Consider the following 26,145-nt stretch of genomic DNA (forward strand, 5'->3'; position numbering starts at 1 on the left):
AAGCACTGCGGCTTGAGTTGATCAAAGTACTTTCGTCACACCTGTGCTATCCTCCTGGGCGTCCCTGTTCCTCCCACCTACGCCCCCCCCCCCCAGCTCCCCTATGCCCCTGGAGCACAGTCTGGCATCTCTTAGTGCCTCAAAATCACTAGGAAGCAAACTAAATGCTCTCCATTCTAAAGGTGAAATATGTTTAAAGATTAATTAAGAGTAGAATGCTGCCAGGAGTGAGGCCTGGGCAATTCCTAAGGGTGCCAAGGTGATAGGCAGCTCACGGCCCAACACCACCCATCTTTGGGCTGACACCAGGTGGCAGAATGACCAACTGTCACAACAGTGGCAGATATTTGAAAATCTAACCCTCATTTTCTCACACCATCAAAGGAAGGCCCAGAAATAGTAAGCAACCTCTTCAAATACCCAGGGGTTTAAAATCAGGTCCTCAGGAACCTTCTGTCATTTCGTAAGCAGAAAGGGCGAAGGTGGCTGAGATGTAGGGCAAAGATCTCTGAGACACAGAGAACCCAATAGTCCCCATGCACTGCCTCTCCTTTTCTGGGAGGCCTGGTAAACCCCATGCTTCAAGGCCTCAATTTCCTCAGCTGTAAAATGAGGGGGTTGGACTAGTTTCTAATGCTTCTTCCAGTTCTGAGATGCTGTGCTATAAAATGGGAGAAATGTGAACCTTTGGTTGCTATGATCTGAAAATATTTTGAATGTGGAGAATCAAATTGTACAGCAGTGCATGAACAAAATAATATGTTAATGACTAAGAAGATTGTATTTAATCCAATGGGAAACAGCAGAGCAGCCCGCTGCTGGTGATGTGTGTGTGTGTGTGTGTGTGTGTGTGTGTGTGTGTGCGCGTGTGCGCGCGGCTTTTTTCCTTGAGCTCAAACATGTACTTTGAAATCACTAATACAGTAATCAGGCCTCTGGCAGCCTGTCTTGCCCAAACACACACACACACACACACACACACACGCACACACACATCACTTCAAATTAAAATGGGGGGAAATTAGATCGCTGCTGCTTACATCCTTGCAGTATTTGGATTTTTTTTTTAAGAATTTTTTATCGTGGTGAAGGTGCTGTATTGAGAGCTTCTGGAGCCCTCTGATCTCAGAACTGGGACATGTATGTGCGTCGGGAGCTGGGGGTTTTATTAGCATTTTGCTTTTGCACACCGACTGCCCCCCTCAGCCGTCACCATCCCGTCTGGCTGCAGGGCCCCCAGACCCTCAACGAGGGGAGTGGTCAGATCCACCGCCCCAGAGGCACCCCGGCCAAAGCACGTGCTCGCGGCCATAACCGCGGGGAAAATGAACGCGCGCCGCCTGCTACGTGTCCGGCCGGGCGAGGCGGCGGGAAGGGTTAGATCGCCACCGAAGGGTCGGGGCCAGGAGGCAGAAGCGGGCCAGAGGCCTCACGTGCGTCTAACTAGCACACACACCACCCCCACCCCCCACCCCACCCGCCGCCCGCCCCTGCAGGTCCCTGCCCACCCTGGAGCCCCGGACCCGGGTCGGGCCCAGCAGGCCTAGGCCCCGCCGCTTCCCCTGGGAACCCCCCAGGCCACCAGCCGGGCTAGCTGGCCCGCTGGCGGAGGGCGCGGCCGTCCCTCCCCACCCGACGGCCGCGCCCGCGCCCCGGCCCGCGCCGATTGGCCGACCTAGCGGCCAGGTGAGGCAGCCCCGCCCCTCGGCTCCAGGTGCGGCGGTGGGACCGGGGCCGCGGCCCGGGCCGGGACGGGCGGCCGAGGCGCCATGGCCGAGTCCCAGCTGAGCTGCCTGGACGAGGCGCACGTGAACGAGAGGGTGACCGAGGCGCAGGCCGCCTTCTACTACTGCGAGCGGCGGCGGGCCGCGCTGGAGGCGCTGCTGGGCGGCGGCGAGCAGGCCTACCGCGAGCGGGTCAAGAAGGAGCGGCTTCGGGACTTCCTCTCCAGCCAGGAGCGCCAGGCCCTCCGCGCCGCCTGGAGCCCCTACGACGATGCCGCCGCCGCCGCCGCCGCCGCCTCCTCCGCCGCTCGGGGCAAGAGCAAGGCCAAGGCCAAGGCCCCGGCCCCGGCCCAGGCCTCTGCGGAGCCCGGAGAGTCCCTCGCCTACTGGCCCGACCTCTCCGACACCGAGGTGCCCCCGCTGGACCTGGGCTGGACCGACACCCGCGTCTACCGTGGCGTGAACCGCGTCACCCTCTTTACCCACCCCCCCAAGGAGGAGAAGGCGCCCCACCTCAAGGAGGTGGTCAGGCAGATGATCCAACAGGCACAGAAGGTAGGCCGCGCCCCCGCCCCCACCAAGTGCAGCCCCTTGGACCAGGCCCAATATCAGAGGCAGGGCCTGGGGCAGGACTTCCTGACCACCCCCAGGAAAATGGGCCCAGAACCTTCCCTTAAGTCAGGGGGACTGGTGAGGCCTCTAGAGAAGATGGATGTGAACCTTGGTGAATTACAAGGTGCTGGACAGTGGTTTGTCATCATTATTGCAGTGTCCAGAGGGCTGGCTTTCCTCTGCCCTGTGCTTTTACTTCCCTGTCAGGTTCCTCTCTGTAGAGAAGGGTGGGGGCTGTAGGGTTTTGTGGGAAAGTGGGCCACTCCAAAGTCTTGATAATAACCCATGTGATGCCCTGGGATTTACAAAACATATCTTAGGCCATTTTTTCATTTGGTCTTCAGTCATCCGGAGGAACTGGGCAGTGAGACTTGTACACCCCTACCCCAGCCATGCTGCTCTTAGGAGGCCCCCCAGAGTCAACAAGGGCCTGGCATTCACACCCCCTGGGGACCAGTACTAGAAGTCAAGCAGCCAGGAATGAATGAAGACATGTATTTTGAGCACCTGCTCTGTGCCTGGCTCTGTGCTGGACACTTTGACTGGACTCAACGGCTGAGGGTGGGGGGAAGCTCTCACTTATTGTGGCTACTCTGCTTGGGGGTTGAAAGGAGGGGATGTTCAGAATGGCCGGTTGGAATACTGATGGGCCAGTAGGTTGTGGGGCAGGGAGAAAAGTTTAATCTTTACTCTGTGCCCTTGGGTAGGGGCACCTGGTTGGGTTTTTAGATAAAATATAAAATATAGGACATCCCATTAAATTTGAATTTCAGATAAACAACAAATAATTTTTAGTATTAATATGCCTCAAATATCGCATGGGGCATATTGATATTAAAATGTTATTTGTTTATCTGAAATTCGAATTTAATGTGGCATTCTGTATTTTTATTTGCTATATCTGACCCCCCCCCCACACACACACACACACACACAGATTTGTTAAGAAACACCAGCAGCTTAGGGGTGCTTGGGCGACTCAGTTGGTTAAGCATCCGGCTCTTAGTTTCAGCTCAGGTTATGATCTTACGGTTCGTGAGAGCCCCCACATCAGGCTCTGCAATGACTGTGCGGAGGCCTGCTTGGGATTCTCTTTTCCTCTCTCTGCCCCTCTTCCCTCTCAAAAAGTAAATAAATATACATTTAAAAAAAAAAACAAAAAAAACACAGCAGCCTTTAGTGCCCAATTCAGAATATACAACAGGAGTGACTTGGGTTCACCATTCTCATTCAACTCAATGGATGTGGTTGGAGTCCTGTTACCTCTGGAGGCTGAAGTGGCCTGGCAGGGAAGACTAATCTAGAAAGACCAGTCCCGGCGCTTCTCTTCCAGGAAGGGGGATGCTTCCTGGAAGAAGGAAGGAAGGGTTAACTTTCCCATACTCCCTAAGAAATTCCTCCCTATCTGCCTGAGCTTTCTTTGTATGTTGCATTCTGCAAAAGAGAAAAGCCAGTTTGAGAAGAGGAGAAAGGACCAGAATGGCAGTGCTATGCAGCAGGCTGCAGCTGGAGTAAGGGGTCAGGTGTCATGATGGGATGCTAAAAGCCTTGATTTGTTAGCGCTTGATATGGGCCAGCCCCTCTGCTACTAATTTGCTTTCATTTTCTCGTTTGCTTTTCACAACAACTAGGTGAGATGGGTATTTTCCTTATTTTTTATTTTTTTATTTTTATTTTTTGGTTCAGAGCAGTATTTGCCAAAGGCCACACAGCTAGTAAGTGGCTGCACCAGGATTTGAAAGCCAAAGTCCTTGCTCTTAACCACTGTGCTACTCTGCCCTGCTGTCTGATGGCATTGCAGCAGGATTAAACCAAGCAGCTTGAATGGAGCTAGCCCCGTCACAACCTGGGGGTGTGTGCCCTGTTACCAAAGGGAGAGACAGGACACCTGCCTACTGGGGCTGCTGGTCCCATTGGGATGTCAGGAGTCTCCTGTGTAATGCAATGTTCTTAGCTCTTTAAATATTTAACAACAGAAACTTTAACAATTGTGAACACATCCAATATGTACATATTTAACTAGTCGCTATTTCCTGAGTGCCCTGTGTGCCAAGCACTAGCCATAGAAGGATTTAAGCTGTGGTGTTTGCCCTCCAAGAGTTAACTTAAATGCTGAGGGATGTGCTGGAAGAAAAAAGCGTTTTTGAGCCTGATGTGCCTAATCTAGGAGGGCTTCCTGAAGGAGGTGAATTGCAGAGTTGAAAAGGGGAAAGAGAAGGACACTGGAATGGGCAATTTCTCCGTTAAGGAATTTAGGAGCAGGAATGAGAGATTTTTCCTTCAAAAGAGAAAGCAGCTCTGGCAGGAGGAAAGGGCTACCCTGGTGGGAGCTAAGTACTGTGTAGGGCCTGGGCCGAGGATCTGAGTCCAAAGCAGGTGACCAACCCCCTGGAAGAGGCAGCTTCTGACCCTGCCTGTGTCCACCCAACTCCCAGGCCTTCTGGACCCCACGTATTCACTGTCGCCCACGTCTGTGCAGCACCTTCTTCTCAAAGACCACGTGAAATAGGCAGGCCAGAGAGGTTGGCCTGTTTCACAGGTGAGGAAACTGGGGCACAGAGGAGGAAAGGGGCTTGCCCAAAGGCCATGTTGTTGGTTATGGAAAGACCCAGATCCCTGGCTTCTGCTCTACAGGCTACACCCTCTGACCCCTGTCTGCTTCACTCTCACCCCAGCTTGTTTGCACTAGATTCTTCCCCCTTCCTTTTCACCCTGAGGCAGGGAGTTTCCTTTGTCTCCAGGGAGAGTCAGCCTGCTGTGAGGCCAGAAGGGACAGCCAGAGATGACTAGATGAGGGCGACTATGGAGGGGATGCACGTCCAACTGTGTCCCAGACGCTTTCCTATTTTATCTCATTTAATCTTCAGAATAACCTCATGAGATGCTGTCATTTTTACTCCTGAATGACAAACGGGAGTGGCCGGGACATGCCCGCAGCCGAAGATCAGTGAGGGTTTCAAACCTGGGCCTCAGAGATATGGAGAAAGGAGCCTAACTAGGGGACACTTTGAAAATCTGATGGGAGGTGGGGCGGGGGCGGGGGGAGGCAGAGGCAGTGAGGACACAGCCCAGTGGGTGGAGGTGTGGCCCGGGAAACTGGGAGGACCGCCTTGGAAGCAGCAAATTACCTGCTCTCTAGGCCTCTGTGGATGGAAGAAGGCCCTTGGGGCTGTGCTAGATAGCTGGCATTCAAACATTTGGCTCTGTTTACCTTTGGGGTGGGGTTTTGTTCCCTGCTGTTCCTTCCCCCTTGAGTGATCTGCTTGTTTTAGTGCCACTGAACGATGGACTTTGCTTAAACTACAGGCTGAAAAGCTGCCTTCAGGGACTGAGAAATGAGTCCCTAGCCTGTCCCAGAGATGCCCAGGGGAGATGGCTACTGTGTGGACTGCTGCGATCATCTCATCGTAACTGCAGAGAGCTCGGGGGGGGGGGGGGGGGCACGGTCGACTTCGAGCAAGACCACGTGTGTGGACCGGGAAACTTTTGCTTCTTATCTACAAGGGCAAAGTGAGAGGACCAAGCAGGTGCAGTTTGGATGGGCTAGTGATTTGGGAGGAGAGTGTTCATCCGGTCATGGGACAGATATCTCCAGGTTACTGTGTGCTAAGCACTTTAGTAGAAAACAGACACATAAAACGCACCCCTGCTCTTAAGTAGCCTAATGGTCCACTAAACCATCATTAGAGTATACAGTTGGATGAGTGCCTGATAGCGGGCGTGGCAGCGGGGGCAGAAACCCAGGCCCGGGTTAGGGAAGGGCCTTTGATGCCGGGGCCTGGCTACAAGCGTGTCTGAACGCAACAGGAAGGCTGAGGTTGTACCTGCACACACCCATCTCTGCACCCAGGCTCCCACGTGCCCGGTGGTGTCCATTTTTGAGGCTGCTGGGTGGGTTTAGAGAGATTGCCTATGCTTCAGGAATAGAAAACTTACCGGCCCCCCCAATCTCCAGGACTGACCCTTGGCCCTGCACTCCTGGGCCCCACATCCAAATGCATTTCACTGCCCACCACAACCTTTGAACCTCAATCATCATGTGAGGCAGAATATTATCTTCATTTCTCAAATGAGGCTTCTGAGGTCCAGAAGGGTGAGAGGACTTATCTTTAGACCAAGGACAAGGAGATTATACAGCCTCCCCAGGTACCTGGTCAGGGAAGATGACAAACACAGCCCAAGAGAGGGAGGCTGGTGGCCTAGGCAGCTTTGATTAACCAGCAACTCTTCATTCCTGTCACAGTAAGAGGACCAGACCTGCCTGGTTGGTGGGGGACAGAGGGGCGTGAGCCACAGGCCTGACCTTACCCTCCCCTGCCTGCTGACAGTTCTGTCCCCTTTCCCTCAGGGCCCGGCCCAGGCGCCACCCCTTTCTTGGCACTTTATCAAATTTTCAATCCAAAAGTGACCTTTTTGTTCTCAGACGTGGCTCCTTGTTTGTCCCGCCTGTGTGTCTGGCACACGGCTCGCTTTGGGAGAGCCCATTTTATCCCTGGGGGCCCAGAGCTTTGGAAGAGCCAAGAGTCCACCTTCCTCCTCTTGGTCTGCCTCGCTGGGCCTCAGCAGTCACAGAGGGCCAGTGATGTGTATGAGTGGCTGGCCACCCATTTCTCTCCATCCCTCCAGCAAAGCAAGTGTCTAGAGAAGTCCCCTGCTGAACTGCACGTTACCCAGGGGATTCCTTTAATCCCCATTATCATAAACTGTCTGGCAGCAGAGAAAAGAATGCTCTAAACTGGGGGGAGGGGCAGAGGGATTTGGGAGAAGGCACCAGAGCAGGAGATGTCTGGTTTGCCAGGTCAGCAGCTTGGTTAGAGGTCTGGGCAGCTGATGGGGGTGAACAGCTGGGAACACATGACCTGGGGGTGTGGCAAAGTCTTGGGGTCTCTGGCTCGTGGTGCCAGGAGCCTCGCCTTTGCAGGTGGCAGCCTGTGCCACTGGGTAGAGCCCACTGTTGGCCACTGTTCCCCTATTGGCCTCAGCCGGTGCCTCCCTCATTCAAGTTCATCAGGTAGATAGTACTGAGCACTGTCTCTGTACCAGGCCCCATGCTTGGCATTGGGATATAGACGTGAAGCAGATGCAAAAACAAAAAGAAAGAAGTCTTCCCCCCCCCCCCCACCGACCCTTCTTCCTTACACATAACCATTCCACACGGGCTTTCTTTCAGAGCCCCGGGAAGCTCCTTGTCCCACCGAGGCTGGTGGATAATGGTGCAGCTGCCGCTCCAGGGGCTGGCTGAGCGCTTCACAGCCTTTCCGGGATCTTGCCCCAGCCTGTCCCGACATCCCCGCCAAGCCCTGAGCTCTTTGGCCACTGGATTCTGAATGGATTCTGAATGTCTCTCCTTTATGCTCAGTCACTGATCCCGGGAGCCAGAATTTCTGAGCAGTGGAGAACCAGCTTCATGTCAGGGTCAAGGACAGGCTCCTAAGTTGAAAGGTCTTGGTTTCTCTCCAGATCTGGCCAATTACTGGCTGTGTCCGTTGGGTAAAGCACTTCTTGCTCTGGGGCTCCTGACCTGCAAAATGGGAGGATAATGCCTAGATTTCTGGTTAGTTTTGAAAAACAAGAAATTTGTGTGAAAGCTAAGGATACCAATTAAGTATTCCACAAAGGTCAATTGTTCTGGAAAGTAACTGCTGCCTTCTCTGTCTTCTCACAGAGCAAGGGAGGGACTTGTGGCCGAATTTCCTCCCAGGAAGTGGGGATGCCGCAGCCAGCAGATGAGTTAGGGGAGTTAGGAGTCACCTCTCATTGTTGGGGTTGGGCATCCTGTGCAGGTGTACTTCCCGTTTTCCTCCTTAGAGTGAGAGAGGACCGGCTTCCCACTGTCCCCCAGCCCCCTGCATTTACCTGTTGGCTTTGATTTGGTAGCAGCTGTTTGTGGGGCTGTGGCATCTGAGTCCTCAGCCAAAGATCTTCTCTAGGATCTGCCATGGCCAGAGACAGGACAGGATGGTGCAGAGGTGCCCTGGTTCCTATACGGGGGATCCCCGAGGGTGTTCCCCTCGCACCGTCATCCAGAAGGGCTGGCTGGCCGTGAGACCCAGCCCAAGGAGCCTGAGGGCAGTCTGGAAATATTCCTCAGAACTAAAGCTTTCCTAGGTGGGCAGTAGGGCACAGGGGGACAGACCATGTTTCTCTCTTTGGAGGAGAAGGAGTCCTAGGCTTGGTTCCTCTGAAATCTGACACTTTGTGTCCCTGAACCTCTGAGGACGGGTGTTTCCCAGGGAGCTCAAAGGTCGAAGATGGGGCCTCAGTAAAGGGGTGCCTTCTTCATGACCTTCTCTTGGTCTTGTGGGGAACAGATCCAGGTTTATCAGGCTCAGTCTCAGGAGACCAGGCCACAGCCAAGGGTAGGAGTACCCAGTTGGGATCCAGGAGCCAGAGTGTCCTCATTCTTGCCCAGGTTGTCTGTGTCCTTGCCCACTAGGTGACCTTGGGCACATCATTTGACCTTGCTGGGCTTCTGTCTCTGCATCTCTGAGTGGGGATAATTCTTGCCTTCTAACTTTCACAAGATTGCTCTGAGACTCTAAAGCAAGACTATGAGACAGCGCTTTGAAAAAGATGAGTAATGTATGCAGATAAAAGGGATTTCTATTAAGAGGGGCTAACATTGTTGAAAGATAGGTGCTACGCTATTTCCTCTAATTAATCCACTCCTCAACACCTCACAAGGGAAGCGCTATCTTCCCAGAGGCGCAGGGAAAGTACAAGATCATAGAATTCATAAGAGGCTGACTGGGATTCCACCCAGGTTTGAGTTCAAGACTTGTGTCCTTCTGCTACAGATGCCATTACCCTTGGGTACTGCCCTCTGGGGTCACCTCTTCCCTCTAAAACTTTCAGAAGCAAAGTGTATTTGTTGCCAGCCAGGCTCTGGGAAGCTCACAGACTAGTTGAGCTCCGTAGAGACGGACAAGTACACAGCTGCTAGGTGCTCTGACCTATGCCGAGTGGGTGAGAAGGTTCTCTCCACTTGGAGATGTTGGGGCAGGCGTCACCTGGAAGCTGAGGGTAGGTAGCTTCCAGGGACCTAGATTGTCCTCTTTTTTGTTTGTTTGTTTGTTTGTTTGTTTTTTATATTCTTCCATTTCTTTAATTTAATTTTATATTTGTTTGTTTGTTTTTAAATCTATATCCAAGTTAGTTAGCATATAGAGCAATGATTTCAGGAGTAGATTCCAGTGATTCATCCCCTGTGTATAATGCCGAGCTCATCCCAAAAAGTGCCCTCCTTGGGGCGCCTGGGTGGCTCAGTTGGTTAAGCGGCAGACTTCGGCTCGGGTCATGATCTCACGGTCCGTGGGTTCAAGCCCCGCATCGGGCTCTGTGCTGACAGCTCAAAGCCTGCAGCCTGCTTCAGATTCTGTGTCTCCGTCTCTCTCTGCCCCTCCCCCACTCGCACTCTGTCTCTTAAAAAAAAAAATGAATAAAACATTTAAAAAAAAAGTGCCCTCCTTAATGCCCCTTACCCATTTAGCCCATCCCCCCACCCATAACCCCTCCAGCAACCCTCAGTTTGTTCTCTGTATTTAAGAGTCTCTTATGTTTTGTCCTCCTCGTTTTTATGTTATTTTTGCTTCCCTTCCCTTATGTTCATCTGTTTTGTATCTTAAATTCCTCATATGAATGAAGGCCTATGATTTTTGCCTCTCTAATTTTGCTTAGCATAATACCCTCTAGTTTCATCCATGTGGTTGCAAATGGTAAGATTTCATTCTTTTTGATTGCCAAGTAATACTCCATTGTCCTATATTGTCCTCTTAATGGCCCCCTGGGACTTGTGACCTCACTGACAAGCTGAGACCTTGATGGGGTTCCCAGCCAGCACCCCTAGTCCTTCCACACTCTCATCCCTAGCGTGCTGCCTCACCTTGGCTGGTGGCCAGGTCCACCTCCCTTTTCTCAGAGTGTACAAGGCAGAGCCTGTTCTTGGGCAGGATTCCAATCTGGGGGGGCAGGTGGGGAGCAGGGCAGAGAGCAATCGAGCGGGGTGGGTCCTGGCTGATTGCCTGCCTGTGCTCCTGGCGGTGTCCTGAGCAACCCCCACCTCTCTGAGTCACTCTAGCGATCCCTGCTAGATCCCTCCCCCACCGCACCTCACCTCCCAGGTGCTATGACCAGTCAGCTTTAGCCGGCTTTTCCTTCTCTGAAATCCGTGGAGTCTGTGGACTTGCTAATGATCCCAGAATCTGAGCCCTGGAATAAAGCCTATGGCTTTTCTAATTATTAGTCTCTCTGGCCCAAGTTTCCAATTATCTGGAAGCTCTTCCTGGCACTGCCTGTATGGTGGTCATCACTCTGTTGGGCCCCTCAAAGTACTGCCTGGGCATGTGGGAGGCTCCAGATAAATATTCTTTTTGTTCTCTTTTCTAGCAGTGAGTCAGCAGATGCTTGGGGAGGTGGCAGGGATCAGGGTGCTTTACCTTTTGGTGGGTCTCTGAGGACAGACTATGAGTGTTCTTAACTCCCTTTTGCACACATTTGTTCATTCAATATGTTTTACTGGGGACCTACTACATGCCAGGTTCAAGAAATATACAGTGGAATAAAACGTGGACGCTGACCTTAAGTCTAATGGAGCTAAAAAGACAAACTGTAGGGCATTTGGGGGAGGGGTCGATAGCTGTCATTTGGGCACTTAAATGTCAGACATGCAGTGCCAGCTCTGTTAGAATATATTATTTCATTTAGTTTTCACAACAAGCCCGCAACTTTCCATTTTACAGATGAGGAAACTGAGGCTCAGAGAGGATAAGGTCACACCGCTGGTAGCTAGCGGAGCTGGATGGAACCGAGTCTGATTCCCACGGAGCTGCAGGGGAGCAGAGGCCTCCCAGGAACTGACGGCCAAAGCAGCCAGTCTGGGAGGGCGGACAGGCCAAGGGTGGGGTCGTGCAAGGCCGGGGGCCAGGGAATGCATGGATTCACTTCATTCCCTGCACCCCAACGCCCTCCAGACAGCACTCCCCAACGCACCCCTCCCTGCACTCTCCATGTGCCTCTCTGGGGAAGCCCTCCCAGGTAGCATCACCTGGCAGTGGCCACAAAGTTATCCTTTCTGCTGCTCAGAACCTCCCGGGTAAACTGCCAGTTCCGGTTGCCTTGCCTTCTTGGATCGATCAAGAAATACCTCAACAGGTACTTTCCAGTCCTGCCTGGCTCCACCCACATATTGTCTAGCACTCAGAGCTCCAGACCAGCAACCCAGGCCAGCAGCTGATCCTAAAAATCATCTGTGTATCTTCACCGGAATTTTTTTTTTTTAGCAGCTGATTTATCTTCCTAATTATGTTTAGCTTTAAGCTAATGTTAAAACGAGCTTGTATTAGATAATTTTCACTAATTAGCACCAACTTAATGCAGGGAAGTCATCCCAGAAGCCCGCCGTGGGGCACGGAAAAGCTGGCCTAGGATCTTAAGAAGAATTGCTATGCTTACTCCCTAGCGGGTCACATATGGTTCTTCACGGCTGAATTAGTTGACCTTGCTCACGTGGGTACAGTCTTTTCTCTGTCTCTGGAGAGCCGGCCTGGGTCTCCTTTGTATTGTCCCCTTCATCAACTTAGTTTGGGGTATGGGTGTTGAGAGGGAGACGGTCTCATAGGGTCACATCAACAGGGAATGAGTCCCAGTGGCACAAGCAGGGAGACCTGACCTGCGGGGTCGGGAGCAGAGCCTGGCACAGAGGCCAGGCGGTCTGGGAGAGGAGGCAGCCTGGCCCGGTGGAATTGGGCTCCTGCGGCTGCCAGTGCATCCAGGGAGCCTGGTGCTAATGACGACTAATTAGTGAGCTTGAAACAATGTAACATGGCTACAGACAGCTGGGAAGCTTCAGCTGACAAAGCGCACATGCCCTGCTGGCGGAATGGGGGCAACTTGGCCTCCAGGCGGAGAACAGGGCCCCTTCTGGTCTTGGCTCTGCCCTCTTGGTAGGCCAGGGCTCTGGTCCAGACTGCTTCCTCAGCATCCCGAGGGGAGCCCCCTACTCCGGAGGTGTTGTTGAAACATTCAGTGTCAGGTCCTGGATTGGAAGGAATGACAGGTCTCTGCCCCCACCCCTCAGGTGCTCAGGACAGACACAGGCCTGAGCAGACAAGCATCTCGGGGAGGGCCAACACCGCCCGTCCTCGGGACTAAGGACAGGAAAGGATCCTGGGAGGGCCTCTGGGAAGAGTGAATTAGGGCCCTCAACAGCGAAAGGGCGTTCCGGTGGTGGCAGCATGAGTTAGGGCATGAGTTGTGCGGGGGGGGGGGGGTTGCTGGTGCGGTTGGAGAACGTAGAGCATCTGGTGTGGTGGGAGTTTATTGTCAGGGGAGGGAGTGGGCTGGAAGCACGTGAGGGGTCTTCAGCTGGGCTAAAGGCTTAATTCTGTAGGCAGCCTGGGGCCAGCGTTTGAGCAGAGGAATGACATGTTTCGGGTTGTGTTGTTGGGTCCACCTGCCAGGAGGGAGAGGGACTGAGAGGGACTGAGTGAGCTGTATCCCATCAAGCTGACCCTGAGCACCTACCGTGTGCTCAGCGAGAAAGGGCAGGGCCTGGCCATCCGGGGGAATCTCTGCATTCCTGTACTTCCTCACAGGAACCGTGGGGTAGAATTCAGAGGTCTCGCTGCCAGCGTGGGATCCCTGACTCCAAAGTCTGCTTGTCCCCCTGCAATACACTCTTGGACCAGGGATTTAGCAGAATGAATCTGGAGCCCAGGGTGGGGCAGGGCGAGGCCAGGCAGTGTTCCTCTGTGCAGGCCTCCCCTGTTGGCTCTGCTCTCCTTTTACCCCAGGGAGCTCAACACAAAGCTTTCTTATTCAGTCGTTCACACCCTACGTGTGCTGAATTGGTGATAATTCCAAAGGAGCCTGTTGAAGCCTTGATGACAACAGTAAGTCTGGTGTACCCAGAGCGCTGAGAGCCGCCCCCCCCCCCCCCCCCCCCGCCCCCCCCGAGGGAGTTTCTGTCCTGCCACGGCACGCTTGCAGGGCTGCGTTAGCCCCTATGACCGTGAGATTCCCGGGGACCACTTCCAGGTCCTCCCTACTCAGGCGGTTGTTGCTTACGGTGTTCCCGCTGGTCCGTGTGCAAGTACAGACACCCAGCACTGCTCGAGGAACAGTGCACTGTACAGACTCTTCACTTAATTGAGCTGCCCTTCCCCTCAATTAGCTCAAGTTCTGACCTTTCTGCAAGTGTAGTGTTGTCTAGGCTTTAATCACCACCCCAAGCTGGGCCTGCTGGGCATGGTATTGAGCAAAGGAAAAACATCTCCACCTTGATGTCTGAGCCTGCGGGCGGCTCCTGGCGGCCGGCTCCCTGGGAGCTCGGCCCCCGCCCCTCACTGGCTCTCTCCTCTGTCACCCCTCCTCTGAAGTGGTGGCCCCTTTGTTCAGGGTTCAGTCTCTGAGGAGAGAAAACGGCACCAGTATTTACCTACTGCTCACAACGGGCCAAGCGCCCAGCTCCTTGAGCCGCCCACATTATCTCACTAAAAACCCAGAACAACCCGGTGAAGGCATCACCTCCCCGTTTCAAAATGAGGAAACTGGTGCTTAGATGAAATGACTCGCTCAAGGCCATACAACCAGTAAGACTTTCTGCTTCCAGAGAGCAGATCCTCTTGCAAACAGCAGTCAGGCCATCCACCACCTGCGTTCAGACCCCCTGCAGGGGAAGGGTGTTGCTAAAATGTATTATTTAAGGACCCGCTGGATCCGAATCTCTGCGGATGGGGCCCTTGAACCTGCACATTCAACAGGCACATCCCCGTCCCTAACCCACCCCAGATGATCCTTTATACGCTGAAGTCTGACAACCACTGCCTTGTAGACCTTGGTCCCTCTGCGGAGATCAGAGGAGACTGCTGGCTGCCCGACCCAGCACTACCCTTCACGGGAAAGGGAAGGACTGCTCACTGTTCCCAGACGAACTGACTCCCCTGGGCTGCCAGACAGAGGGCCAGCTGCTGCCCTCCCTACCCCAAGGAACCTTAGGGCTTTAGGTGTGGGAGTTGGCCCCCTTCACCCTATAGTGAGCTTAATGACCCCTCATAACCACGCAGCTTTTTGGTGGGATTTTGCGAGCATGACCTCATCTGAACCTCCCAGCAGCCCTGGGAGGTAAACGTCCGGCCCCAGGCTCTCATGCAATCAGTGGGAACCTGAACGACCTCTGTGCCTTGGTGGGCTTCCTTCCTTCCTCCCTCCCCAGAAGGACATGACCTGCAGCTGGCACCCCTGCAACGAACAGGCCTGGCCTGTGCTCCTCCCTGCCCAGTGCCTACATCTCCATATCAGCAGAGCCTGGCGGGGGGGGGGGGGGGGGCGGGAAGCAGTGAGGGAGAGAGTGGCATTGTCCCACTCTACTGAAGCATCCTGGTTTTGTGTGACTGCAGGTGGCCTGGGGTCCCAGCCAGAGTAGATCCGTGCCCAGAGCTGCCCTGTCCCCATCACTCGGTGAGAGGGCCGGGGACAGCTTAGTGCTGTAGGGAAGCTCAGGACTGGGGTCAGGCCCAGGCTTTAGTCCCATCTCTGCCCAACAGAGTAAATTAACCTTGGAGCCAGGCTCTAACTGTAGAAGTTTCCTTCTACCTCTGAGATTCTTTGTGTCTGAGATGTCCTTCAGTGCAGGGACTAAGTACAGAGGTGCAGCCTGTGCCCGGCACGCAGGTACAACCGAGAGGCTTTGCAGGACTGACAGGCAGCCCAGGCTCCACTTGGGGCCCTGCGTCTCATTTACGCGGAGGACAGGCTCTCTTTTGTAATTTCCATGAAGGTAGCTGCTCTACGTGCTGGTTGCAGCCCTGCTTCCTGGCCTGATGTACTTGGTGCAGACTTCTACCCCTTGGTTGAGAACTGTCCTCACTTACGGACTGGCTGCTCCTTTAAGATCTTGGGCGGGTAGAACAGAGGCAAAGAGATCAGACTTTTGAGCTGTCGCTGAGGTGGCAGTCCTAGAAGGTTCCAACTTCTTTCCCCTTCTCCGCACCCCTGAGGAAGATCTTTTTTTTTTAATGTTTATTTTTTATTTATATTTATTTTGAGAGAGAGGGAGAGAGAGCACAGAGGAGGGGCAGAGGGAGAGGGAGACAGAGAATCCCAAGCAAGCTCTGCACTGATAGCGCAGAGCCTGACTTGGGGCTTGAACTCATGAACCATGAGATCATGATCTGAGCTGAAACCAAGAGTCAGATGCTCAACTATCTGAGCCACCCAGGAGTCGCAGCCCTTGAGGAAGATCTTTAACTCTGCCTTCCAGCAAGATGATCTAACCAAGACTATTGCCCAGTATTATTTTTTTCCTCCACCCCAGTGCCTTGTCATTAATGAAATAAAAGAGATAACTATAAAGCTACATCTGCACCCCACAAGTACATTCAGATATTCGTTCCACAAACACGGAGAACTGACTTGGTGTTGAGACGGCCCCCGAGGGTAGAGATTCTGAGGGAAATCAGATGGTCCCTGCCATCCAGGAGCCCACAGCCCAGTGAGGGACAGAGCCGGTCAGCAGGTGTTACAACAAAGTGTCGGACCTCTGACTTGCCTGGAATCCAGTGTGGGCAGGAAGCAGGGAGTGGCAAGCATTGCTGGGTAGGGAGAAGTTCGAGAAATTCTTGCCTGAGCCTCGAAAGCTGCATAGGAGTTTCAAAGGGGTATGAAAGGAGTAGGAACAAAAGAACTCAAAACTGCCTGATACGTGTAAAGGTTCTCAAAAGAGAGTGGGGGGGGGTGAGGGAGATGCAACTTCGCCCCCCGGAGACACTTATCAGCGTCTACAGACATTTTTGGTTGTCGCCACTCTGAATGACACTACTACCACCATGCTGCCAAATATCCTGCCATGCACGGTACGGCCCCCACAACAAAGAAATATGGGCCCCAAAAGGTCAATAGTGACACTGTAGGGAAACCCTGTGCTAGGGTAACTGTAAGGACAGAGGTGAGGTGGCCTAAGATGAGGCTAGAGACGAAGAAAGGGGCCAATCGTAAGGCCCTTCAAGTGCTGAGCTAAGGAGGATGGAGGGCTCTGGGACCCACTGGTTCATGAGGCCATTGTCTGGGGGAAATCCCTGCCCTGGAGAATGAATTGGAGCACAGAGACTCGTAGGAGAGACTGGTTAGGAAGCTGTTCCAGAAATTTGGTAGGAAACGAGGGGGCCTGAGTGGGAGCAGCAGTGCAGTGGGAACAGAAAGTAGTTGACCCGGAGCAGGTGCACGGAGCAGGTAGGACCTGCTGGACTTGGCGACCAACTGGATGTGGTCAGTGGGGAGGAGGAGGAGGCCAGTAGACTCGGGCTTCTGGCCAGGGTGACTCAAAGGATGTTGATTTTGGAAGTGCCCGTGGGGCAGGCTGGTGAGATCCACACCACACGGCTAGACTGGGTCATCCAAACACAGGAGGGGTCTTGAGAGGAGCTGCCTTGGAGTGCCTGGGGAAGGTCGGGTCCTTTTTGGAGTTTTATTATCTCACGGTAGTTAGGGAATCCAGACAGAGCATCTGAAAAGCTGGCAGTTTAATTAAAGGCAAATGACAGACAGAGGGAGATTCTGAGTCTCCCTAACCTTCCGTGATCCCCTGCCCCTACGCTGAGGCAGGATATCGGAGGAGGAGATGTTGAGCTAACCAAACACCTGATGAGCAGTATTGCAGCCTCAGAGCCTCTTTGCCAGTGCCTGCAACAGCTTCTAAAAACTCCTGCCACCTCAAATTAACCTCTCTCTCTGGGTGCTGCACATCAGTGGGTAACCAGGGAAAGGACACTGGGAACCTGCTGGGGGCGGAGGTGACTTTTCTCTCCTGATGAAATCTGCCTCCCCGGGTTCTGAGCCTGTGACGTTCTTCTTTTAAAATCCCATTTTCCATCGGCACCGGGAGTCTCCAAGTTGGGTTTGGTGCGGAGGATCACGTGGCCCGTTAAACACCACGGAAGAGAGATTTGGGAGCTGGTGTTCCCGGGGTTGAAGCTGAATGTCAGGCAGTGCCCGCAGGGACCAAAGCGGAGGGTAATTATCACCTCTCCTCCACAACGAGATTGCAGGAGTCAGAGAGCAATTGATTTCTCTTCCCACTACAGATATTTCACTGTTTAATTGGTAGTGACACAGATGGCTGGCTCTCACCAGGGTGCCGCAGACCAAGCCTCCTGAAAGTGGGGGGGGGGGGGGTGGAGGGGCCTCGGGAATGGTGGTCCGTTCACATCACAGCCTCCACTAGGTGGGGGTGGGTTGCCATGAGGGCTTCCAGCTCCCTGCTTGCTTTTGCAATTACGAAAGGAAAGCAAGAGTGTGAATCCCGAAGCACCTTAGAGCCAGTCAAGCGCTCCCCAGTGATACATTGAGGGTTGCCTCTGAGCTGGACGCTGTGCACAGCTTGGAAATGAGCAACGGCCTCCGGCCTCAGATGGCACTTGGGACGTAAGGTATCAGAAGCCCTGCAAGATGGGGGGAAGCATGTTCTGATGCAGCAGAGCCTGAAGCGTCCAGTTCAGACCCTCCATGATCCAGCCCAACCCTGTTATACTCACCACTCTGAACTGCTCTGGGCCAACTGGTGTGTGTGTGTGTGTGTGTGTGTGTGTGTGTGTGTGTGTGTGTGTGTGTGTGTTTTGGACCTTCAGTACAGAGCTGCCATCATCAATCCGCAGAAAGTCCCTTCCTGTTTTTATTTTCTCCCTCATTCCTTCCCCCTGCACTGATAGACACTCTAATGTGCTCAGAATACGTCCCTGCACATGTCTGTATCCTTGAAAAACATATGCAGCGTTGGGGAGCCTGGGTGGCTCAGTTGGTTAACCGTCCGACTTCAGCTCAGGTCGTGATCTCGCAGTTCGTGAGTTCAAGCCCTGCATCGGGCTCTGTGCTGACAGTTCAGAGCCTGGAGCCTGCTTCACATTCTGTGTCTCCTCCTCCTCTCTGCCCCTCCCATGCTCAGGCTCTGTCTCTCTCTGTCTCTCAATAATAAATAAAGTTTATATATATATATATATATATATATATATATATATATATATAATGTATATATATAAAACATGTGCAGTGTTATTTTATGTAGTGTACTTTTATTTATATAGTTGGTATTAGGCTGTAGATCTCATCCTCTGATGATCTTAAATCAAATTATCCATTTCCAAAAGAACTATCCAGATTCTGCACTGGAACTAGTATGTTGCCTCTGTCGGCTACCTAGTACTCCGCGATGTACATTCCTCACATTTTCCTTACCCATTCTTCTGGAGATGGACATCGAAGCTGTGGCCAACTCCTTGCTATCCCAAAGAAAGCTGCAGTGAATATCTTTGTTCCTGCCCCTTTATAGAGTGTTGCACAGATCCAAGAGATCCAAGAGTGGCATTGCTGACTTGAGTTATGCACCACTTAAATTTTCCTTAAATCCACCAAGCTCTGCCCACTGCTCTAGGGAATAGCTGCACCCAGGTCCCCTCCCACCAGCAGCGCATGCAGCTTCTCCTTTCCTCACATACCAACATTTAGGATTATCCAGATTTCTCATTTTTAGTTAATCTTATAGTTGTAAAGCAGTATCTCTCTCTCCCTCTCTCATCTCTTTGCTTTAATTTGAATTTTTCTCTGATTGCTAATGAGGTCTGTTTCTCTTTATATACTTAATAGCCATTCAAGTATCTCCTCTAGGAATTGCCTGTTCCTACCCTTTGCCCATTTTTCTAATTAGTTCCTTGTCTTTTTCTTGCTGATTTGCAGGGATCCCTTGTAGAGTATTAATTCCTTTTGATCATAAACATTGCAGTATCTTTTCCCTGTCACCAGCCAGTTACCTTTGTCTACAGCATTCTCCTATGAATAGAAAATCCTAATTTGTCAAATGCATTATTTTTTAAATTTCATTTGCCTTTTGACTTGTGCTTTTAGACTCTTAAGAAGTACTCTTGGGGAGCCTGGCTGTCTCAGTCAGAAGAGCATGCGACTCTTGATCTTGGGGTTGTGAATTTGAGCCCCATGTTGGGTGTAGAGATTACTTAAATAAAACTTAAAAAGAAATACTCTTACCTATCTTATCAATTCCTTTATTGGTTTTATCTTTCCCATTTAGGTATTTAGCATAGCTGAAATTCACCTTTATATATAGCGTAAGGCAGGGATACACTTTTTCTCTCCATAGTAAGCCAATTTCCCAATAACATCTGCATAGCAACATCCTTTCTCGACACTGAATTGCGATTCCACCTCTATCAGACTTAAAGTTTTATATGTTTACAACACATAATTGTTTCTGGTCTCTCAGTTCTGTTCCATTAGTTTGTTTTCTAGTTCCTTCCTGCCTCAGCACCTCGATGCTTATTACTATGGCTCAGCAGTATATCTTACTATCTGGTAGTAGAAGTGTCCCTTCTAGATTTTCTTTTCAAAATTGACCTTGCTATTGTAGATCTTTAGCCTTCCCTGCATCGTAGAAGTATTTGAGTTCTTCAAAAATACTTACTGGACTTTCACTGGAATTGCGTTGGATTTTATTAATATGGGGAGAATTAGATTTTTCAAACATTGAATCATATTATCCATGAACACAATTTTATCTCTTCATTTATTCACATTTTTAAATATCCTTGAATAGAATTTTCTAAATTTCTTTTTTTAATGTTTATTTGTTTTTGAGAGAGAGAGTGAGTGGGGAAGGGAGAGGGACAGAGAGAGAGGGAGAGAGAGGATCCGAAGCAGGCTCTGCACTCACAGCAGTGAGCCTGATGCGGCGCTCAAACTCACAAACCTGAGGTCATCATGACCTGAGCCGAAGTCAGATGCATAACTGTCAGATGCTTAACTGACCGACCACATGCCCTAAACTGCACTTTTGGTCTTATTTTCCCCTCCCCTCTCCTTTTTTTAGTTGAATGACACTGTAGCAGAAGAATGCTATTGGTCTTTGTAAGTTTTTCTTGTATCTGGAAATCTTGTTAAATTCTCCTGTTAATTCTAATAGTGTTCCTCTGCATTTTACTGGGTTTTCTGTAAAAATATCATCTCCACATGCTGGTAGTTTTGTGTCTTCTAATCCTTCTGTCTCTTCTTCCTCTCTTCCTCTCCTTCCTTCCTTCCTTCCTTCCTTCCTTCCTTCTGTCCTTCCTTCCGTCATATTGCATTAGTCAGCACCTCCAATACTTTTTTCTCCACAGCAGTGGTGACAGTATTATTGATGTTCTTGAGACTTAAAGGGAATGTATCTAAAGTTTTTCTGTTCAGCACATCTCATGTGGCTTTTTTGTAGATAGCCTCTATCAAGTGAAGGAAGGTCCCTTCTTCTATGCTTGGTTTTTTTGAGAATTTTATTCACAAGCAGGGATCTCATGTTATCAAATACTTTTTAAAAAACTATTAAAAAAAACTATTAATATGTGATTTCCCCTCCTCGACCCCATGGATGTTATAAATTAAAACAACAGATTATCTGATGTTGAATCCTCCTTACATTTCTAGGATAAAGCTTACTGGATTGTGCTGTATTATGTTTAATTTGCTTTTAACGAATTAACCATGTCACCTTCATTTTCAAATTCATCACAGTATAAATAGTCCTAATATTCTTTTTACCATTTTTTACTATTTCTTAAATAGTACGACTTCTTAAAAAGTAAATATTGGTATAGTTATTTCTCTTTCTTCACTCAGATTTTATTTGCATTTCCTGTTTTTGTCAGCTTGTCAGAAGTTTGTCTCTTTTATTTGGTATTTTTAAAGAACCAGCTTTTGATGTGATGTCTCTAAAACACTTTACAGCTGTCCCATCTCTATAAAGCCTGTATGATGCAGTGAAGGGAAGACTCTGGAATCAGAGAGACTTGAGTTCAAATCCCTGTTCTGCTACGTGCTAACTGTATGACCTTCGGCACATTATTTAGCCCCTTTGCATTTTCTTCCTCATCTGTAAAATGAGAACAGTCCTCCTCATTGTGAGGATCAAATTAGAAAATTTACTTAAAGAGAGGCGACTGAGTGGCTGGGTTAAGCGTCCAACTTTGGTTCAGGGCATGATCTCACGGTCCATGGGTTCGAGCCCCACGTCGGGCTCTGTGCTTGCTGACAGCTGAGAGCCTGGAGCCTGCTTTGGATTCTGTGTTTCCCTCTCTCCCTGCCCCTCCCCCAATCATGCTCTGTCTCTCAAAAGTAAGTAAACATTAAAGAAAAAAAAATTTTTTTAATTTACCTAGGGGCGCCTGGGTGGCTCAGTCAGTTGGACGTCCAACTTCGGCTCAGGTCATGATCTCCCCGTTTGTGAGTTCGAGCCCGGCGTCGAGCTTGGTGCTAACAGCTCAGAGCCTGGAGCCTGCTTCAGATTCTGTGTCTCCCTCTCTCTCTGCCCCTCCCCTGTTTTTGTGCGCTCTCTCTGTCTCTCAAAAATGAATAAATGTAAAAAAAAAAATTAAATTTACCTAAAGCATCTGGAACTGTGCACAGCACATTGAAAGTGTTCAGTGATGTTAGTCTCTGTCCTCAGTGCCTTTGTTTATGCTGTGTTTTTTGCCTGAAATGCCCACTTTGTAGGCTTCTGCTGGCCCACATGGAAGTCTTGTGCAGATTAGGAAAAGGCGTCCCTTCCTCAGGCAGGCACATCTTCCACTCACTCTGTCAGCCCAGAGCCCATGTGCAGTGCACAACCTGCGTACCCATGCACGGCAGCTCTGCCCACTTGCCTGCTTGGTTTTCCTCCCGGTTCATTTCTCATTGTTTCCGAGGCTGCCCATTCTTCAGGTCTCAGCCTCCTTGATGAAGCCTTTCTTCTCCCTTGGCTGGAAGTAATCATGCAATCTCTTTCCCTCCCTGCCTCCCTCCGCCCCTCCTTCTCCCCTAGCCCCACCAACCTTGAACTCACATCACATGTCATTTGTACATCTCTTAAGGCATTTATCTCATTTCGCCTCATGTTTTAGTTATTTTGTGCAAACGTCTTATCATTCGAGGGGATTAACCCCTTGAAGTTAGGGATTATAATTTGTCTTTGGATCCTCCCTCTGCCTGTGAAGCTCAGTAAATGTTAACTGACATGGATGATTGAGTATGAAATGTAGGAGCTGAGAATAGTCTTAAATAATATTGTGTGAATGGTGTGATGGGGACGGGGGGATGGTCTCTAGAGGCAGAGGTAATGGTAGAGCGCCTGTGAAGGTGGTGGGATGAAAGGTACTACTCATTGAGCTTACCATGGGCCAGTACTGTGCTCAGTGCTCTCATGGTTCATCTCCCTAAGCCCTCACAACGAGCCTTAGAGGCAGGTGCTAGTATTAGCTGTGGCACTGATAAGTCAGTGGCGGAGCTGGTGCACTAGGCCTGTTCTGTGTGACTTCAGAGTTGGGGCTTTCGATTATGACTGACAGCCTCCCTCAACCATACAGTGATTACCATTTATTTAGGACTTACTACATACCAGGCACTGTGTTCGATGCTTCACAGATGTCATCTCTAATCTCCATGGCAAATGCGTAAAGTACAGGGTACAGGGTATCCCCACTTTGCAGATGAGGAAACAGAGGCTCACCAAGGTTAAGTGACTTGCCTCGGGTCACAAATATAGGAAGTTGTTATAACCAGATCTCTTGACCCCAAAGCATGCCCTTTCCCCTGCTTCACACACACAGTGCTTGGGGCCAGCAAGAAAACCCCGCAGCTGGTGCGGAGAAAGGTTTGCATAGGAAAATGGAGGAAGCTAAGGTTAGAAAGGCAGTTCTGCCTCGGGCCACAGAAGGCCTCACTTTCCAGGACTAGCTTTTAGAAACCAAGAGTCCTGGGCTGTGACCTTGACTCGAGGGTCGTGTCGCATGACCTGGCCACTTGGAGGCCAGGGGAGTTTGAGCTACCTGGAGCCCTGCCTGGGTCTGCACCAAGGGGAACATAGAACTTCGCACAGCTATAGGGAGATCAAAACAAACCAGGCCTGCAAGGAGGTGGGTGTGAAAAGATCTACAGTCCATCCCGTGCCTCTCAGTGACCTCGTCTTCTTCCGCCTACTTGTTTCCCTAGGTCACTAGGACCATCTCTCCTCAGCCTCCTAGATTGCCCTGATCTGGCTTCAGAAAAGCTGCCGGAGAATGCCCAGGGTGGGATGGTGGAGATTTGTCCAGGGAGAAGTACAAGTAGCACAGCCTGGACCCCCAGGCATTTCTCAGAGCAGAGGGCCCATCTCCGGGCTCAGACGTGCTCAGAGATGGGTAGGGACGTGGAGAACCCAGGAGTGGTGCAGATGGGGTATTTGACTCTTGGCCACCAGTTACCCAGGCCCTGCTGGTCCTCTCTGGGCCACACTGTATCCCTGTAGTTGTGGAGTCACCACGTGCCTCACCAGTGCCCTTCCACATCCAGGTCATTGCTGTGGTCATGGACCTCTTCACTGATGGTGATATCTTCCAAGACATCGTGGATGCTGCGTCTAAGCGCCGGGTCCCGGTGTATATCATCCTGGATGAGGCAGGCGTAAAGTTTTTCCTGGAGATGTGTCAGGGCCTGGAGCTTGCTGACTACCGTATTCGGGTAAGTTGTACCACGGGGGTAAGGGTGAAGGGTGGGGAGGAAGGGCAGGAGGTGAGATAGAGACTGCCTCTTTCTCTTCCTCTACCTCTTCCCCAGTTCAGGGACACAGATGAACATCAAGACCTCAACCCCTTTCTTTCTGTCTAAAGCCTTGCCCTGTGAATTGATAACCCTAAATTATATGCCCAGCTTAAATTTTATCTCAAGACGGTTGAGGCTAAAGAGGCAGCTCTGGCCCAGTCCTGGGGAGCTCACGCTGCAGAGTCACTGTCAGGGTCAAAGCTAGGACTGTAATTCTCTTCTGGGGAGCTTTTGGAACAGGAAGGAACTACTCTGGGCTCATCCATATTCAAAGCAAAATTTGCTAACTTCCTCCTGCTCTTCAAATGGGGTTCCAGTTCTAAGGCTGTAGAAAGTAGAGTCTAGTATAGACAGGAGTCAATAGGCAGGGTTCCATGAACAAGAGGGTTCTTTCTCCGCCCACACAAAACCTCAGAGGCCCCCAGCCTGAATGACAGTGCCTTTCTCTTCTCAACAGAACATCCGTGTCCGCTCTGTGACAGGTGTTGGCTTCTACATGCCCATGGGGAAGGTCAAGGGGACCCTGTCATCAAAGTTCCTAATGGTAGATGGTGAAAAAGTAGCCACTGGATCTTACAGGTGAGTTGGGCCAAGACAGAGAATGATCCAGGAGGTCTTTTTTTGTGTAACAAATATACAATGTGGAAGACTGGGCTGGAGTCTCCATAGTCATGGGTTTAAGACATATTGTCTGATCTAATGACAAGAGCCTCCTGGCCAGTCCCTTCCTTCAAAATTTCTGGATACCGGATTATTCCAAAAAGAGGGTCAACTCTTACTGGGCATCAAGAACGGTCTGCCTTTCATGGTCCACAGCAACGGGTTGCATTTTGAGGCTAGTTGTTGGGACAAGTAGGAAGCAGAATGGACCAGATCTGGGAAAGAAATGTGAGGGTGTGGTCTCTTTTGCCCAGGCCCGTGGTACCAGCAGGATGGGTAAACGTTGCAGTCTGCATTCTGCCAGAAAGCTCCATAGCCACCAATGGAGATCAGAAGTGACATTGTGAACAGGACAAAGAAGCCCACTTGGGCACAGCCCTGAAGGCCAAGCCTTTGCAGGTGCTTCCCATGTAAAGGGAATCGTACTGGGAAAAGTAAGGGTTGAAGCCAAGTAGCCAAATTCTGCCATCAGGAAGTATGTCAGGGTCCATTTGGTCAAGAATGGCAAAAAAAAAAAAAAAAAAAAAAAAAAAAAAAAAAAATCACAGCCTTTGTGCCCAGTGGTAGTTGTTTGAATTTTATTGAGGAAAACGATGAGGTTCTGGTTGCTGGATTTGGTCACAAAGGTCATGCTGTCGGTGACCTTCCTGGTGTTCACTTTAAGGTCGTCAAAGTAGCCACTGTCTCTCTTTTGGCCTTTATACAAAGGCAAGTAGGAAAGACCAAGATCGTAAGTCCTGCTAGTGAAAACAGGACAATAATAAATTTTCACAGGGGGTACCTGGGTGGCTCAGTTGGTTGAGCGTCTGACTATGGCTCAGGTCATGATCTCACCACTCGTGAGTTCAAGCCCCACATCAGGCTCTGTGTGACAGCTCAGAGCCTGGAGTTCTTCTGATTCTGTGTCTCCCTCTCTCTCTGCCCCTCCCCTGCTCTCTCTCTCTCTCTCTCTCTCTCAAAAATACATAAACATTAAAAAAATGTTTTTTTTTACTTTTCACATGCCAAAAAAAAAAAAAGGTAACGGTATGGTGTGGAGGCAATGTCTCCCAAATTCTGATTCAGAAATAAATTACCAGGAACACGAGAGACTATATCTCAGCAGTCTTTGCCCTCCAAGTGTACTAAAATCTGGGTGAGGAAAGAGACCTGGGCACAGGAAACAATCAACAAATGTCATAAGTCCTCTTACATGGTTAAAGTGTAGTGGTTTGCAGACATTAAGTGCTCTAAAAACCTAGAGAGGAGCCAATAATGGAATTATTGGAATGATATTAACAATAGCAGCAGCTCCATTATCACTTATTAAAATGTGTGTGCCAGGGACTGAACTAAATGTTTTCTACATGGTATCACACCTGAGCCTCACAGTACCTTTGTGACTGTATGTCCTATGAGCCCCACGTTACAAGGCATACAAGGGTACAAACCAGGTTGGTGGGAATGCAAACTGGTGTAGCCACCCTGGAAAACAGTATGGAGATTCCTCAAAAAAGTTAAAGATAGAACTACCCTATGACCCAGCAATTGCACTGTTAGGTATTTATCCAAGGGATACAGGTGTGTGGTT

The 26,145-nt window shown here is 50.6% G+C and overlaps 1 protein-coding gene and 1 pseudogene across 1 annotated transcript in view; both read left to right on the top strand.

Annotated features, from left to right (window-relative positions):
- Window positions 1-1,698: 1,698 nt before the first annotated feature.
- Window positions 1,699-26,145, top strand: part of FAM83F (family with sequence similarity 83 member F) — a 33,205-nt gene continuing 8,758 nt past the window's right edge. The window contains exons 1-3 of the mRNA XM_049627560.1: window positions 1,699-2,279; window positions 23,667-23,834; window positions 24,373-24,494. Coding sequence (XP_049483517.1) covers window positions 1,770-2,279; window positions 23,667-23,834; window positions 24,373-24,494 — 800 coding nt within the window. The 5' untranslated portion in view covers window positions 1,699-1,769. The remainder of the gene's footprint in view (window positions 2,280-23,666; window positions 23,835-24,372; window positions 24,495-26,145) is intronic.
- Window positions 24,833-25,309, top strand: LOC125920363 (40S ribosomal protein S23-like; annotated as a pseudogene).

The sequence above is a fragment of the Panthera uncia genome, chromosome B4, assembly GCF_023721935.1.
Source record: "Panthera uncia isolate 11264 chromosome B4, Puncia_PCG_1.0, whole genome shotgun sequence".
Classification (NCBI taxonomy): Eukaryota; Metazoa; Chordata; class Mammalia; order Carnivora; family Felidae; genus Panthera; species Panthera uncia.